General features: G+C 42.2%; 2 protein-coding genes across 4 annotated transcripts in view; one reads left to right on the top strand and one right to left on the bottom strand.

Moving 5' to 3' along the window:
• The window catches only part of LOC121641689 (E3 SUMO-protein ligase ZBED1-like), a 631274-nt gene that overhangs the window by 252932 nt on the left and 361108 nt on the right, over window positions 1-17234 (bottom strand). The gene's annotated exons all lie outside the window — the stretch shown is intronic.
• LOC121641676 (gastrula zinc finger protein XlCGF8.2DB-like) lies at window positions 12592-14273 on the top strand. 3 transcript variants are annotated; one of them, XM_041987961.1, is made up of 2 exons: window positions 12592-13552; window positions 13637-14273. In XM_041987961.1, exons 1-2 carry the CDS (start codon window positions 12713-12715, stop codon window positions 13739-13741), a joined length of 945 nt encoding a protein of 314 aa, XP_041843895.1. In that variant the 5' UTR covers window positions 12592-12712; the 3' UTR covers window positions 13742-14273. The 3 variants fall into 3 exon arrangements, with proteins under 3 accessions (XP_041843895.1, XP_041843894.1, XP_041843893.1); XM_041987960.1 differs by having other exon boundaries at window positions 12592-13521; window positions 13606-14271; XM_041987959.1 differs by having other exon boundaries at window positions 12592-13493; window positions 13578-14270.

Below are 17234 nucleotides of genomic sequence, written 5' to 3' on the forward strand. Positions count from 1 at the left end.
TCACTTCAGTTTCATGCCAACCACATCTACAAGTCCTGATGTTGTCATCTGGACATTGCTCAACGCTGTATGGCGAGACCGTGGCGCCATGACAAAGTTGGATAAGGTGCTGTGACAACATTAATCTGTATAAATCCCTCAATTTTCATCCAATCAATATGGCACTTACAGTAATTAATAAGGGGTTTGCTCCTGAACAGATACATGTAACTACTTCTGTTCTTGGCCTAAGCCACGCCCCCTGGAAACAGGAAGTGCCTTTCTCAGACACTGGGGTCCCGCTAATCAGGGATTAACCTCAGACACTCTACAGTGCTTCAGATCAGGTCAAACCCCTTAATGACACTACAGGAAAAAAATCTCAAGTTCCTTCGTCAAACGTAACCATGGCGAAAAGTGGTCCGACGCCATCAAACAGGAAGTCCTTGTAACTCACCCATTGTAACGTTGATCTCCACCAAACTCAACAGGGAGGAGGACGCTCAGGCCAGGAACTCAGCCACATTGACATATGCTGGAAAAATTGCAATATGGCTCTATAGCGCCCCCTACAAATATTTAATTGATCATATCTGCCCACTACATTGAGCAATATGGCTGAAATCCAGTATATTGATAGAACTTGAGAGGATGTACAAAAAAGCCTCCTGGACCTATATGATAACTTCAACAGGAAGTCGGCCATTTTGTAAAAATTGTCATTTTGGTGGTCATTTTTGCATGTTTCTTTGCCTTGCATTTGAACGAACTCCTCCTACAGATTTCATCGTATTTACCTCAAACTCAGTCTGAACACTCCAGAGGCATGCGTGGTCAAAAGTTATTGAAAATTTTCTAATAGGAGGTGGCGTTCAGCGGCGGCGCCTCATCAAGTTTTGATGTTTCGCCATGAAGCATGGAATCCATTATTTCTGAAATACAACACTCATTTTGTACCAAACTGCACACGTTTCACTTCAGTTCCATGCCGACCACATCTACATGTCCAGATGATGTCATCTGGACATTGCTCAATGCTGCATGGCGAGACCGTGGCGCCATGACAAGGTTGGATAAGATGCCATGACATCATTATTGACTGTAAATCCCTCAATTTTCATCCAATCAGCATCACACTTGCACTGATAGATCAGAGTCTGCTCCTTAACAGATACATGTAACTACTTCTGGTCTTGACCTAAGCCCCGCCCACTTGAAACAGGAAGTGCCTTTTTCCTGCAGCGGGTTCCCTCTCGTCAGGGATTAACCTCACACACTCAGAAGTGCTAGAGATCAGTTCAAACCCTTTCATGATATTACAGAAAACAAAACTCAAGTTCGTTCCTTAAGCAAAACATGGCGAATGGCGTCCACCGCCATGAAACAGGAAGTACTTGTAACTGACCCAATGTACTCCTGATCTCCACCAAACTCGGCAGGGAGGACAGTGGTCACACCTGGAACTGATTCAAATACACATATGCTGGTTCTGTGGCTCTATAGCGCCCCCTATAAATATTTAATCTATCAGCTCCAACCACTGCTTTGAACGACATGGTAAAATGTGGCATATGTATTTAACATGCCAGGACAAACGAAAAAGCCTCTTCATGTCCTGATGTTCTCAACACCATAGCCCCGCGCCCTGGGAAAAGGAAGTCCCACCATTTTAACCCTTTATCCTCTGTATAACTAATTCTAACTCATTAATATCATCCTTCATGAACTCATGGTTGAAAATATGACTGACTTCTTACAGCATCATGATTAAAATGGCTTTCTGTGATGGTTTAAATCATTCGCCATTATACAGGAAGTGGCACTAACCCTGCTGTCACTTGACCAATTGAGCTAATATTTTCCTGTTCTCATTAGAGTTCCAACCTGAACATGGTCCTACATTAAAACAACTTTACCACCACCTAGTGGCCACGTGGAATTTTCCTCTTGATAAAATCATGCTCCAGTTTGTGGGAATTCTACACAGTTTGTAAGACACAAGGTCATGAATGGTTCAGATGTCATCAATGGAAAGGTTGAGGTGCAAGTTGATCCTCTCATAAGGAAAATCACCTCTTGATGGAGATAAACTCTGGAAGAATGGGTATATGGCTGTGGGCGATAGCGAATGTGCTGCTGGAGGGAGGTTGCGGGATCATGGGGCGGTGCAATAGCCCGAAGCGGCGCCAGAGGTGCGAGGGCCTCCAACGCTGCTTGCAGCTTTAATTAGGCCCGAGCACCGAAGGCGGTGCGAAGGCCTATTGTAATTGCTCCGTTTCTTCCTTATTCTTCTTCTTCTTCTTCTTAAAAGTAAATTGCATGGTAGGGGACCTGAACATGCGCGAAAACGCGCCTAATTTTGCGTACCCCCCCAAGGGAATGCGTAAATTTACGTATTTTGGGGTGCTCGGGACTGTTCGGGCAAAATTGAATGAGAGCGCCACCTATTTATGATGCCCCGCCACTGCACGTCATCAATCCTCATGAAAATCGCTACACATATTCTAAATGGTTGGGTGAACAAAAAATCCTCTTGGAGCAACAGCCTAAAACCAACAGGAAGTCGGCCATTTTGGGTCAAAGTCGCCATTTTGGCGTTTTACTGACATTTTCAAAATCTATCTCCTCCCAGAGATTTCATCATACCGCTACCAAAATAGCTCAGGATGTCCAGAAGGCATGTCTCTTTAAAAGTTATTGAAAGTTTTCTAATAGGAGAAAGGGCATGGTGGGGGTGGGGCCTCAAAGTTTGACGTCTCGCCGTGAAGAACGAAAGTGATATAACTTCCACATTAAACAATATATCTGAACCAAAATAGCCATGTATGATACCAGTCCCATCCTGAACAAATCTACATGTCAACATTTTGGTTATTAATTGGCCACGCCCCCTGGCGACAGGAAGTCATGCTTATTACTCGGAGACCCACTTATCTAACGTTTTGGACACAACCAGGTCCAAACTGGGTCAGACAGCAGAAAACAAGTTGGTGATGATATCCAGTGAAAACTGTTGCTCTACGCTGCAGGGCGAGACCGTGGCACCATGGCGATCTTTGATAAGACGCCATGACATCATAAATCAGTATAAATCCCTCAATTCTGATCCAATCCCCATCAGACTTGCAGAGATTAATCAGGGTCTGGCCCTGAACAGATCCATATGACCAATTCCAGACTAGCCCTAAGCCCCGCCCACTTCCAACAGGAAGTGCTTTTTTTCAGACGCCGGGGTCCATATCCTCAGGAATGAAACTTACACACTTGAAAGTGCTTCACAACAGGTCAAACCCTTTCATGATACCACAATAAAAATCTCAAGTTCCTTCGCCAAACGTAACCATGGCGAATAGTGGTCCGACGCCATCAAACAGGAAGTACTTGTGACTGACCCATTGTAACGTTGATCTCCACCAAACTTGGCAGGAAGGAACGCGGTCAGGCCTAGAAGTCAGCCACATTGACATATGCTGGAAAAATTGCAATATGGCTCTATAGCGCCCCCTACAAATATTTAATTGATCATATCTGCCCCCTACATTGAGCGATATGGCTGAAATGCAGTATATTGATAGAACTTGGGAGGATGTACAAAAAAGCCTCTTGGACCTATATCATAACTTCAACAGGAAGTCAGCCATTTTGAAAAAAGTGTCATTTTTGGGGTCATTTTTGCATGTTTCTTTGCCTTGCATTTGAACGAACTCCTCCTACAGATTTTATCGTATTTACCTCAAACTCAGTCTGAACACTCCAGAGGCATGTGTGGTCTAAAGTTATTGAAAATTTTCTAATAGGAGGTGGCGTTCAGCAGCGGCGCCTCATCAAGTTTTGATGTTTCGCCATCAAGCACGGAATCCATTATTTCTGAAATACAACACTCATTCTGTACCAAAGTGCACATGTTTCACTTCAGTTCCATGCCGACCACATCTACAAGTCCTGATGTTGTCATCTGGATATTGCTCAACGCTCCATGGCGAGACCGTGGCGCCATGACAAGGTTGGATAAGGCGCCGTGACATCATTAATCTGTATAAATCCCTCAATTTTCATCCAATCAATATGACACTTACAGTAATTAATCAGAGTCTGCTCCTGAAAAGTTACATGTAACTACTTCTGGTCTTGGCCTAAGCCACGCCCCCTGGAAACAGGAAGTGCCTTTCTCCGACACCGGGGTACCGCTCATCAGGAATTAAACTCACACACTCTACAGTGCTTCAGATCAGGTCAAACCCTTTCATGACACCACAGAAAAAAAACCTCAAGTTCCTCCCTCAAGCAAAACCATGGCGAATGGCGTCCACCGCCATGAAACAGGAAGTACTTGTAACGGACCCAATGTAATCCTGATCTCCACCAAACTCGGCAGGGAGGACAGTGGTCAGGCCTGGAACTGATTCAAATAGACATATGCTGGTTATTTGGCTCTATAGCGCCCCCTATGGTTATATCATTCGCCATGAAACAGGAAGTGTCTCTAGCTCTGCTGTCAGTTGACCAGATGAACTGATATTTTCCTGTTGTCATTAGAGTTCCAACCTGAACATGGTTCTACATGAAAACAACTATAGCGCCACCTAGTGGCCATGTGGAATTTTCCTCTTGATGAAATCATGCTCCGGTTTGTGGGAATTCAACACAGTTTGTATGAAACAAGGTCATGAATGCTTCAAATGTCATCACTGGACAGGCTGAGGTGCAAGCTGGTCCTCTCATGACGAAAATCACCTCTCGATGGAGATAAGCTCTGGAAGAATGGGCATAAGGCTTTGGGCGAGTGCAGTCGTGCTGCAGGAGGGAGGTTGCTGGCTGACGGGGCGGTGCTATAGGCCGAAGCGGCGCCAGAGGTGCGAGGGCCTCCAACGCTGCTTGCAGCTTTAATTCTTCTTCTTCTTCTTCTTCTTCTTCTTCTTAAACATTGGAGGCATTTTTGGGGACCTGAACATGCACGAAAACGCGCCTATTTTTGTGTACCCCCCCAAAGGAATGCGAAAAATTTGATATTTTGGGGTGCTTGGGACTGTTCGGGCAAAATTGAATGAGAGCGCCACCTATTTACGATGCCCCGCCACTGCACGTCATCAATCTTTATGAAAATTGCTACAAATATTCTAAATGTTCGGGCGAACAAAAAATCCTCTTGGAGCAACAGCCTAAAACCAACAGGAAGTCGGCCATTTTGGGTCAAAGTCGCCATTTTGGCGTTTTACTGACATTTTCTAAATCTATCTCCTCCTAGAGATTTCATCGTACCGCTACCAAAATAGCTCAGGATGTTCAGAAGGCATGTGTCTTTAAAAGTTATTGAAAGTTTTCTAATAGGAGAAAGGGCATGGAGGGGGTGGGGCCTCAATGTTTGATGTGTCGCCGTGAAGAACGAAAGTGATATAACTTCCACATAAAACAATGTATCTGAACCAAAATGGCCATGTATGATGCCAGTCCCATCCTGAACACATCTACATGTCAATATTTGGGTTATGAATTGGCCACGCCCCCTGGCGACAGGAAGTCATGGTTTTTACTCAGGAGACCCTCTTATCTGACGTTTTGAACACAACCAGGTCCAAACTGGGTCAGACAGCAGAAAACAAGTTGGTGATGATAACCAGTGAAAACTGTTGCTCTATGCTGCAGGGCGAGACCGTGGCGCCATGGCGAACTTTGATAAGACGCCATGACATCATAAATCACTATAAATCCCTCAATTCTGATCCAATCCCCATCAGACTTGCAGGGATTAATCAGGGTCCGGCCCTGAACAGATTCATATCACCAATTCCGGTCTAGCCCTAAGCCCCGCCCACTTCCAACAGGAAGTGCTTTTTTTCAGACGCAGGGGTCCATCTCCTCAGGAATAAAACGTACACACTTGAAAGTACTTCACAACAGGTCAAACCCTTTCATGATACCACAATAAAAATCTCAAGCTCCTTCGCCAAACGTAACCATGGCGAATAGCGGTCCGACGCCATCAAACAGGAAGTACTTGTAACTGACCCATTGTACTGCTGATCTACACCAAACCTGGCAGGGAGGAGCGCGGACCAGCCGAGAACTCAGCCACATTGACATATGCTGGAAAAATTGCAATATGGCTCTATAGCGCCACCTACAAATATTTAATTGATCATATCTGCCCACTACATTGACTGATATGGCTGAAATCCAGTATATTGATAGAACTTGGAAGGATGTACAAAAAAGCCTCTTGGACCTATATGATAACTTCAACAGGAAGTCAGCCATTTTGAAAAAAGTGTCATTTTTGGGGTCATTTTTGCATGTTTCTTTGCCTTGCATTTGAACGAACTCCTCCTACAGATTTTATCGTATTTACCTCAAACTCAGTCTGAACACTCCAGAGGCATGCTATGGTCAAAAGTTATTGAAAATTTTCTAATAGGAGGTGGCGTTCAGCGGCGGCGCCTCATCAAGTTTTGATGTTTCGCCACAAGCACGGAATCTATTATTTCTGCAATACAACACTCATTCTGTACCAAACTGCATATGTTTCTCTTCACTTCCATGCCGACCACATCTACAAGTCCTGATGTTGTCATCTGGACATTGCTCAACGCTGCATGGCGAGACCGTGGCGCCATGACAAGGTTGGATAAAACGCCATGACATCATTATTGAGTATAAATCCCTCAATTTTCATCCAATCAGCATCACACTTGCACTGATTAATCAGAGTATGCTTCTTAACAGATATATGTAATTACTTCTGGTCTTGGCCTAAGCCCCGCCCACTTGAAACAGGAAGTGCCTTTTTCCTGCAGCAGGGTCCCTCTCGTCAGGGATTAACCTCACACACTCAAAAGTGCTTGAGATCAGGTCAAACCCTTTCATGATATAAGAGAAAAAAAACCTCAAGTTCCTTCCTCAAGCAAAACATGGGAAATGGCGTCCACCGCCATGAAACAGGAAGTACTTGTAACTGACCCAATGTACTCCTGATCTCCACCAAACTTGGCAGGGAGGACAGTGGTCAGGCCTGGAACTGATTGAAATACACATATGCTGGTAATATGGCTCTATAGCGCCCCCTGTATATAGTTCATCTTTCAGCTCCAACCACTGCTTTGAACTACATGGTAAAATGTGGCATATTTATTTAACATGCCAGGACAAACAAAAAAGCCTCTTCATGTCCTTTAAGTTCTCAACACCATAGCCCCGCCCCCTGGGAACAGGAAGTCCCACCATTTTAACCCTTTATCCTCTGTATAACTAATTCTAACTCATTTATATCATCCTTCATGAACTCATGGTTGAAAATATGACTGACTTCTTACAGCAGCATGATTAAAATGGCTTTCTGTGATGGTTTAAATCATTTGCCATTATACAGGAAGTGGCACTAACCCTGCTGTCAGTTGACCAATTGAGCTAATATTTTCCTGTTCTCATCAGAGATCCAACCTGAACATTTGTCCTACATTAAAACAAATTTACCACCACCTAGTGGCCACGTGGAATTTTCCTCTTGATGAAATCATGCTCCAGTTTGTGGGAATTCAACACAGTTTGTAAGAAACAAGGTCATGAATGCTTCAGATGTCATCACTGGACAGGCTGAGGTGCAAGTTGATCCTCCCATGAGGAAAATCACCTCTTGATGTAGATAAACTCTGGAAGAATGGGTTTATGGCTGTGGGCGACAGCGGCTGTGTTGCTGGAGGGAGGTTGCGGGGTCATGGGGCGGTGCAATAGGCCGAAGCGGCGCCAGAGGTGCGAGGGCCTCCAACGCTGCTTGCAGCTTTAATTGAAATTAGTATTGCAACTCCCCTTGTTTCTCCATTTCTATAAGATGACTAATAAGTGTTTTTAAAACCCAAAGCTTTTAATTTCTCATGTTCCTTATCGTCTAAGTGTGTCTCCTGCCAGAAAACGATATGATGTTTTTCTCTTTTCATCTTAGTAAGTAGTTTATTCCTTTTCATGGGATTTTGTAGACCTTTAACATTTAGGGTAATTACTTTGTATTCTTCCTTCACCATCTTATCCCTAGAATCTTATACATACTTACATTAGGTTTCTCTCTAGGCCTGAACATGTAGACTGGGAACATCTGTGCAAAACCAAAAATCAAACCAACAGAAAAGACCTCCAACAGTGAAGTGTAAATATAACTTCTGAACAGGGAGGGGAATCCTTCTCCTGAAGGGCCCCTCCAGATGTTCACTAGCATCTTCATTTGTGTCTTATCAAAACACATAAATAATGGGTAAGAGCTAGTCCCTTCCCCCAGATAATGATCCTAAAATAGTGTAAATTATTATTAACTAAGGGCCCATTTTTCCCTGCAACTGCATAGAAATTGTTCATAATAGGGCAAAGATTGTATCCAAACGGCATGTAACAAAGGGAGACAATCTATCTATTTTACATACATATACTGAGTGTCTTAGATTTATTTAACCATAACTTTTGAGTGTCTGTATGAGTCCGTGCACACGCGCATGTGCTCGCAATTGTCTCTGGTAATCTACTCACGGGTGTGCTCTAGACCTTGTTACCACCGTGCGACAGTGAGTGTTGGAATCTTCGGAGTTTTTCTCTTGCTCTCTCGATATCCGTAGCCCGGTCCCGTCGCTTAGTGGATCCACGAGTCTCCCAGGAGTTCTCTTTGAGGCTTTTGCGGGGTGTTGTTGTTACGTCAATCTGGGATAAGTTGACAGGTGTGTCTGGGGCAACACATTCAGCCATCAGAATCCCCCTCCTCAGCATGTCGTCCCTCGCCTCCTTGGCGGTGTTGTATGTTGTGGGTCCTTCTTCGTAGAAAACACGAAGTTTCGCGGGTGGTGGTGTGTGAAAACGGAGTCCCTTTTCTTTTAGTACCTTCCTCAGAGGAGCGTATTCCTTACGTTTGTTTATAATTTCCACTGGGTAGTCATGATCAAAATAAATTTTTCTGCCTTTGAGATGTATTTCTTTCTTTTTCCATGCGGCAGTTAGGACTTGTTGTTTAGTTTTGTAAACGAGGAAGCAGGCAATCATAGATCTCGGGGCGGCCTGCGGTGGAGGTTTTGGTCCGAGAGATCTGTGGCAGCGTTGTATATTGAGGTAAATGTCAGGGAGTGACAGTTCTGTTTTAATGAGCTTCTCCAAAAACTCACAAGCGTTAGGTCCCTCTTCTCCCTCGGGGATCCCCAAGATTCTGAGGTTATTTCTGCGTAGCGTGTTTCCAGGTCCACCAGCTTGGACTGAATGCGTTCTTGATCCTGCAGAGTTTGTAGAAGCACCTCCTTGGCACCGCTGTTCCACTCCTCTATCTCTGCCACTCTCTTCTCCACATCATCCATCCTCACTTCAGTGTTTTTCAGGCCGTCCCCGATCACACTCAATTTCTGGCTAACTTCTTCCTTAAAGTTTCTGATTTCTTCCTTCACATCTCGTCTCATTGTCTCACACAACTCGTTTAGGTCTTTCTTCAAGTCTTTTTGTCCTGCTGGTATTTTTTGTGTCTAAGCTCGTCTTTCTATCTCTGCCTGTCCCTTTCCATATTATTTGTCAGCTGCTGATTCAAGCTGGCTGCTTGAATTGCAGGGTACTGCTCTGAATTTCTCCAGCATTAGATACCGAGTTTCAGCGCATTCTTACATCAAGGATGAGTCTGTGTCGAGGTAAATCTGATTAAAATACAAACAAATCAGAACATTAAGTTTAAGTCATTTAGGAGATGCTTTTCATACCAGGAGACAAAAAGTTGTATTTAAAATTGGATTCAAATACTATAGAACTACGTTGCAGAGCTCATCATTACAAATAGGTGATTACATTCTTCTGTAATCTGTACGAACGTCTTGTATCTTTCGTGGAAGTTCTTGCTTCTCTTAGAGAACCACCTTCGCCATCAAGCCCCTCTTCATCCACACAACAGTGGTTCAGACCTTAGCCACCCACTGACTCACTGAATTTAAGGAGTACAGACTTTGTGCTGCAAGATTACCCCTTATGCACACCTATGACCATTTATGTGTTTTTGCATTTTAATTTCTAGCATATTTAACATTTCCCCTCGCTGATTTTAAAGATGAGGGATGGGATGCAGAAAATTGCATTTTTTTCACGATCTTAATTTTATTTTTAGGCTATTGTAAACAACATTATGCTGTAACATGGCTCAGTAGGTAGAGTGGTCGTCTTGTAACCCAAGAGTTGCAGGTTCGATCCCGGCCCGTCGAACTCACGTTGAGGTTGATGAAGTCTTCCACTCTCCTAAAATCCCCCCCAGTCAGCCGAGCAAGCCTGTATGAAAAAGAATAAAGAACACATAGATCTCTGTTCGAAATATTCTTTTTTTTCTTAACAAAACGCTTAACATATGCGTTCCCTACATTAGCACATAGTCTATAGTGAGCTCTTTGTAGTAAGTCAAGACAATCAATTCACTGATGCAGTGTAATACCGTTCTTTGAATTCAAATTTTGTGTGTACTGGTGTCTTGCTCAGGTGTCCCTGAGCAAGACACCGAACCCCTACTTGCTCCTGATTGGTCATGGTTAGCGCCTTGCATGGCAGCTTCCGCCATCAGTGTGTGAATGTGTGTGTGTGAATGGGTGAATGTGACATACATTTAAAGCGCTTTGGATAAAAGCGCTATAGAAGTACAGACGATTTACCATTATCGTAATTACTCCCCATTTGGACCCTAAGCACAAAAATGTGTATATTGAATTGCATTACAGTGTGACAAAATGCACAATAGCGCAGGAAGCTTTCAAGTGGCAACTTTGACATATTATCCATTCAACGTTTAAGCAGCTCCACATTTTTATTTTAAAATATGTAAAATGCACATCTACATGTTTTCCTCTGCACTGCTTTGAAATGAACAAAACACAGGACCCTTTGCAGCACATCAAAGTTATGTGTTGAAGTGAAAACAATCCTCATCTTTGTTTACACAGCTGCATCTGCAGCACAGTTTATAAGAGCAAGTTGGAGAAAAGCATTTAATTTCCCACCTGACACCATGAAAAAACCGTTACACGGTAGCAGAGGCCCAGGACATCATGCAGTCCCAAACAGATGTGACTGAGCACACCGGTGGAATCTCAGATAAAATCACCGAGAGCAACACTCAGTCCACCAAGTTGAGGTCTACCTTCCGGCGGCTGACTAGTCATCCACCAGCTCCAGTGACTCCACAAACGGTGGTGAAGAAGCCACGGAAGACCGTCTTGGAGGTCTAAAAGTGGTAAAATCCAGTGGTCACCCACAAATTCCAACTGCAGTCAAGCCAGCCATCTCTAGCGTATCCGTGGTCAAACCCCCTTATTTTGTGGCGCTCGAGTGGAATCCTCCCGGTACAGGTGATCTTCAAACCAGGATGAGGACTTCTGCGTGGATGGGCAGCTAGATCCGTATAAAGGGCACGGCAATTTTATGCAGTACATGCCAGTGAAACCAGCCAGGTATGGCCTGAAAATGTGGGTAGCCTGTGACGTAAAAACATCTTACTGCATGTGAGTTTGTACACCGGCCGATCAGCTGGTGCTGACAAGAGTAACAGTCACAAGTGGCAAGTTTTTCACTTCATTTGCTCCGGCAGAGGAGCTGCTGAAAAACATCATTACCATGGTTGGCTCTAGCAGAATAATTGTGCAAAGCAACTGCAACAACTGCAGAAAACCTCTTTGCAAAAAAACATTACTTCACAGTTTGCCGCTCCTGCCTCCCCTGAACTGTTCTCGTTATGTTGTTGTTATTGTTAAATTAATTTCCAGATGTTGTTTATGGTCTCTTTTCTGTTAGCCTTCATGGTGTTATAATGAATGGCTTGACTTGTTACATGGACTGTATAAATTAATTGCTAAGCTAATCTTTAACTTCCGCGAATTAAAAATTAATTATAAATTCATTAATCATTGATATGGATGATTAGAATTGATCCTGGTTTGAAGAATGAAAAAGTAAAAAGGAAATATAAAATATTTTATATGACTTTTTACATGCTCATTTATGTGTGTTAGGGTGCAAAAGGGGATTTTTTTTCAAAGGGGTGCATAAGGGTGTGTGGGCAGCACAGCACAGTTTACCTAATTGCAGGCACTTAATAGCCATATTTATAATGGCAGCATTATCTGCAGTGATTGCTACTATTTTTTCAGAAACTCTGACAGAACACCACTGATTTTCTCTGCCACAACACAACCCATCTGTGCTTTGTACACAGCTTTTGTTTTTAGCACTTTATGCTGCATTTTGCCCTCCACTATTTAGTGTGCTGTGCTACTCCAGCCATCACATGAGAGTGTAACAGATCAGATGTCAGACAGTACCTAAGGAAAGATGAGGGTCACCATGTTCTGTCAGTGCATCTACACATGGTCAAATGGAGAAATTAACAGAGATTTTTGTTTGTTTTTCAGTGTTATCTGCAGATGCCTACAACTGTTGGTGGTAGAAGAAGGGGTTCCCTGCAAATGTGGTCTTGACAAGCAGGATGTGGAGCATCTCTCCATAAAACAGGAACCTCAGGATCTATGGCCCAATCAGGATAAGTGATGGAAGATGGAATGACGACAGGGCACATAGGTCAGGCGTAAACAGTGACGTGGAGTGTAACACTGCCAGAAAATCCCTCATCTGCTCTGAATGTGGTAAAGAGGTTCACCACCAACGATCTCTCTAGAGACATTTAACAAAGAAACCTTTATTTATTTAAACCATACAAGATGTTTTAAAGTGACACATGTAGAAACTGTTAAATTTAATGTTTATGTCAACATCAAAAATCTGTGGTAAAATGACTGAATGTGGACAAAGATTTAGTCAAAAGACAAACTTAGACCGACACATGAGAATCCACACAGGAGAAAAACCATTCAGCTGTGATGAATGTGGACAAAGATTTGTTGGAAAGGGGGACTTAAACAGACATATGAGAATCCACACAGGAGACAAACCATTCAGCTGTGATGAGTGTGGACAAAGATTTAGTCACAAGACACACTTAAACCAACACATGAGAATCCACACAGGCGATAAACCATTCAGCTGTGATGAATGTGGACAAAGATTTAGTCAAAAGACACACTTAGACCAACACACGAGAATTCACACAGGAGAAACACCATTCAGCTGTGATGAGTGTGGACAAAGATTTAGTCGCAAGACAAACTTAAACCAACACATGAGAATCCATACAGGAGAAACACCATTCAGCTGTGATGAGTGTGGACAAAGATTTAGCCGCAAGACAAACTTAAACCAACACATGAGAATCCACACAGGAGACAAACCATTTAGCTGTGATGAATGTGGACAAAGATTTAGTCAAAAGACAAGCTTAAACCAACACATGATAATCCACACAGGAGAAACACCATTCAGCTGTGATGAGTGTGGACAAAGATTTAGCCGCAAGACAAACTTAAACACACACATGAGAATTCACACAGCAGACAAACCATTCAGCTGTGATGAATGTGGACAAAGATTTAGTCAAAAGACAAGCTTAAACCGACACATGAGAATTCACACAGGAGACAAACCATTCAGCTGTGATGAATGTGGACAAAGATTTGTTGGAAAGGGGGACTTAAACAGACACATGATAATCCACACAGGAGAAACACCATTCAGCTGTGATGAGTGTGGACAAAGATTTAGTCACAAGACAAGCTTAAACCAACACATGAGAATCCACACAGGACAGAGACCGTTTCCTTGTGAGGTTTGTGGTGAATTATTTAGATGGCGTGTCTCTTTAAAAGGACACATGCGTGTCCACACAAAATAGAAACGACGAAAGTGCAAAATTTTGCTACTAATATGTAAACAATGTTGTTTACAGTGTAAATATGTGCTGGTTAGAGGAACTTCAAGGGGGTATTCTACGGTGGTGATACACTGTGGTGTCTCTTCAGTACCCACCATTGACCTTGACTTGAACATTACCTGGTCATGCCTAGGGCAAAATGTGCCTCATCAGATTTTGTTGTCTTTTTTTAGTAGTTGAAATCTGTTGTTCATTCATTCATTGCCCATTGGTACCTTCACAAATTTGTCCATATTTTGCTAGCAGCTAAGATCCTAATCTCGATGAGCTCGCAAGACAGGTGAAGAGTTGTTATGATGCAAAAACACAAATTAATAACTTAGATCCTTACAAGCTGAATGATGAATGATGTTCAGGTTTAGGTGTTTCCACCTGTTCAGTCTCAGACATCTGTGTTTATCTGGTGTTTGGACGTTCTGTCAAGAATTTAAAAATTACTGATGATTAAATGCTCCTGCAGCCATTTTACAAAGGGAAGGAAGAGGACCGAGTCTAGAAACATTTGGCTGCAACAACATCGCCTCTCACCTGACTAACTTGGATAGGCTCTAGCCCCACAAACTGGTATAGAACATGGATGGCAGTATGGGCGATATAATGTGTTGTTGTTCACCTGAGGGTTGTATTTACTTATAAGCCTGGTACACACATAACAATATTTGGGCTGTTTTTGTCCCGATTTTGCCTCTTCCCAACCTTGGACGGCAAACGCCCAATCATCGTGTGATTTCCCTGTCCAGTCATAATATGGTCTGTGGTGTGTTATGAGCCGATTTGTCCCGATAATCTGCTCCGATATGGGTCATAGCCGACAGTTGGGAACATTGAACACGTTTAATATTTCAGTGCAGATTTCTGAAGAACGCCAACGACTCGTGCATTGTGACTGTGTGGGGGGTGACGTGGCACGGAATGTGGCCAATCAGAGCGAGCTGGCTGGGGAGCAAGGAAGTAAACAAAGTCCGTGTTCACGCCTTCTCCAGTCTGATATTTTTTTTACTTCTGCCTTTTTCTGTTAACACTGGTCCCAAGACCTCCATCATTCTCCCGTCCTATATATTCCCTTCTTTCCGATTGTTACCATGTTTCTTGTCCTTTGCTTTGTGCCATTTGTTGCCATGCTTCTTTTTCTACGTTTTTTGCTGGTTGTTGATGTTGTTCTTCTACATTTTTTGCCGGTTATTGATGTGGTTCTTCTACGTTTTTTGCCGGTTGTTGCTATGGTTCTTCTTCTACGTTTTTTTGCCAGTTGTTGGTATGGTTCTTCTTCTGCATTTTTGCCGGTTGTTGATATGGTTCTTCTTCTACATTTTTTGCCGGTTGTTGATGTGGTTCTTCTACGTTTTTTGCCGGTTGTTGATATGGTTCTTCTTCTGCGTCTTTTTTAGTTCTGCCTTTTTCTGTTAACGATTGTCCCAAGACCTCCATCATTCCCCCGTCCTGTATATCCCCTTCCATGCTGTGTTATGGTCTTCCGATTGTTACCATGTTTCTTCTTCTTTGCTTTGTGCCAGTTGTTGCCATGCTTCTTTTTCTACGTTTTTTGCCTGTTGTTGATGTGGTTCTTCTACGTTTTTTGCCGGTTGTTGATGTGGTTCATCTACTTTTTTACGCCAGTTGTTGCTATGGTTTTTCTTCTACGTTTTTTTGCCAGTTGTTGCTATGGTTCTTCTTCTACGTTTTTTGCCAGTTGTTGGTATGGTTCTTCTACATTTTTCGCCGGTTGTTGATGTGGTTCTTCTACGTTTTCTACCGGTTGTTGCTATGGTTCTTCTTCTACATTTTTTTCCGGTTGTTGATGTGGTTCTTCTATGTTTTTTCCGGTTGTTGATATGGTACTTCTTTACGTTTTTTGCCGGTTGTTGGTGTGGTTCTTCTACATTTTTTGCCGGTTGTTGCTATGGTTCTTCTTCTACATTTTTTTCCAGTTGTTGATGTGGTTCTTCTATGTTTTTTCCGGTTGTTGATATGGTACTTCTTTACGTTTTTTGCCGGTTGTTGGTGTGGTTCTTCTACGTTTTTTGCCGGTTGTTGATATGGCTCATCTTCTATGTTTCAATGTTTGACCAGCTCGGAGGACTAGATTGTAGATGAGTTGCTGGACTGCATCGTCATGTGTGTGTTCTGTGATTACATTTTCGGAGCACACAACGCAGTACGATCAAAACTGACTTTTGACCAGATAAAAAAAGATTTCCTATGATTAAAAAAATCATTGTGTGTACCAGGCTTTAGAGACCTATTTGAAGACTAGATATTTCTTCACTATATTCTGATACATAAAAATGTATTATTTAAGGGGGACATGTTTTTTTAGCTTTCATGAATATAGATTATTTCTTGTAAAGACAAGTTTTTTTACGAGGATCTTTCAGATAATTTGCTAACAAAATGCCTTATCTAAATACTTTCCACATTGTATGATTTTATCAGTGTAATTGTATATTATTAGATTACTGTAACCTGCTGCAAGAAGCAGACTTCTCCATTTAATCCTTCTCATAAGATTTATAACTTTAGGTGGTTAGTTCTTTTTTTTTTTTAATTTAATTTCTTTTTTGTTTTAAATATATCCAGAAACTCATTACTTTTTTTCTATAACTTCTAAATCATTTACTTTATTATAAGTTAATGGAAAACATAATACTTGGATGTCTGAATTTGACTATAGTGTTTAGATTATTCTCCCTGTAATAGTAGCCACGAGCAGAGCGTATTAATTTGTGTTAACTATATTCATGTGTACGTGTATGTCCTATGTCATATATCTCAATAAAAGATGTCAGAGTTTTCTGAGATCTGACAAACAGGTAATGGTCCCTGACTCGTCCTTATATGAGGGTAATCAAGAAATTTAGATCAAACGAGGGGCCTTTTGGATATGGGGCTCCCCTTGAATCTTAAATGTTCTTTTATTATTATTTTAAAATATGTTTTTCCTTATAACAGGAATGGAGAAACATATGAAAATAGGTGGATAGAGGAGAATTAGAAAGAGAAAAGATGGAGAAAGGAAGAACAAAACTAAAGGTAGAAAACAAACTGCAATCAAAGCTAAACAGATAAACTAAACAGCCTGGAATGAAACAGTAAACATCCTGAAGGCTTCTAAAGCCCTGTTTTTATCATCTGGTCCGGACACATTTCCACAGAAACTGGGATGGGTACCTTAATATCCGACCCGACCCGTTTTACTTTTTCATGCCCTTCCGTTGGGGTACCAATCCAACCGACCTGACACGAAAGGGTGGAGTTTTACACACTGCAATCTGTTGATCAGTTGAGGAAAACCTGGCAAAAACAACAAAGTAGGAATGGCTTCTTGTTTAGAGCAACATATTTTCTTTGTTGATTAAATCTCCATTTAAAATTGAATTACAAAGCACTGCTAAGAAGAAAAAACACAAACTGTTGGATGATCACCAATCTCCTCCTTTGTTTCTGTGTGGTGTTT

The sequence above is a fragment of the Melanotaenia boesemani genome, chromosome 6, assembly GCF_017639745.1.
Source record: "Melanotaenia boesemani isolate fMelBoe1 chromosome 6, fMelBoe1.pri, whole genome shotgun sequence".
NCBI lineage: Eukaryota > Metazoa > Chordata > Actinopteri > Atheriniformes > Melanotaeniidae > Melanotaenia > Melanotaenia boesemani.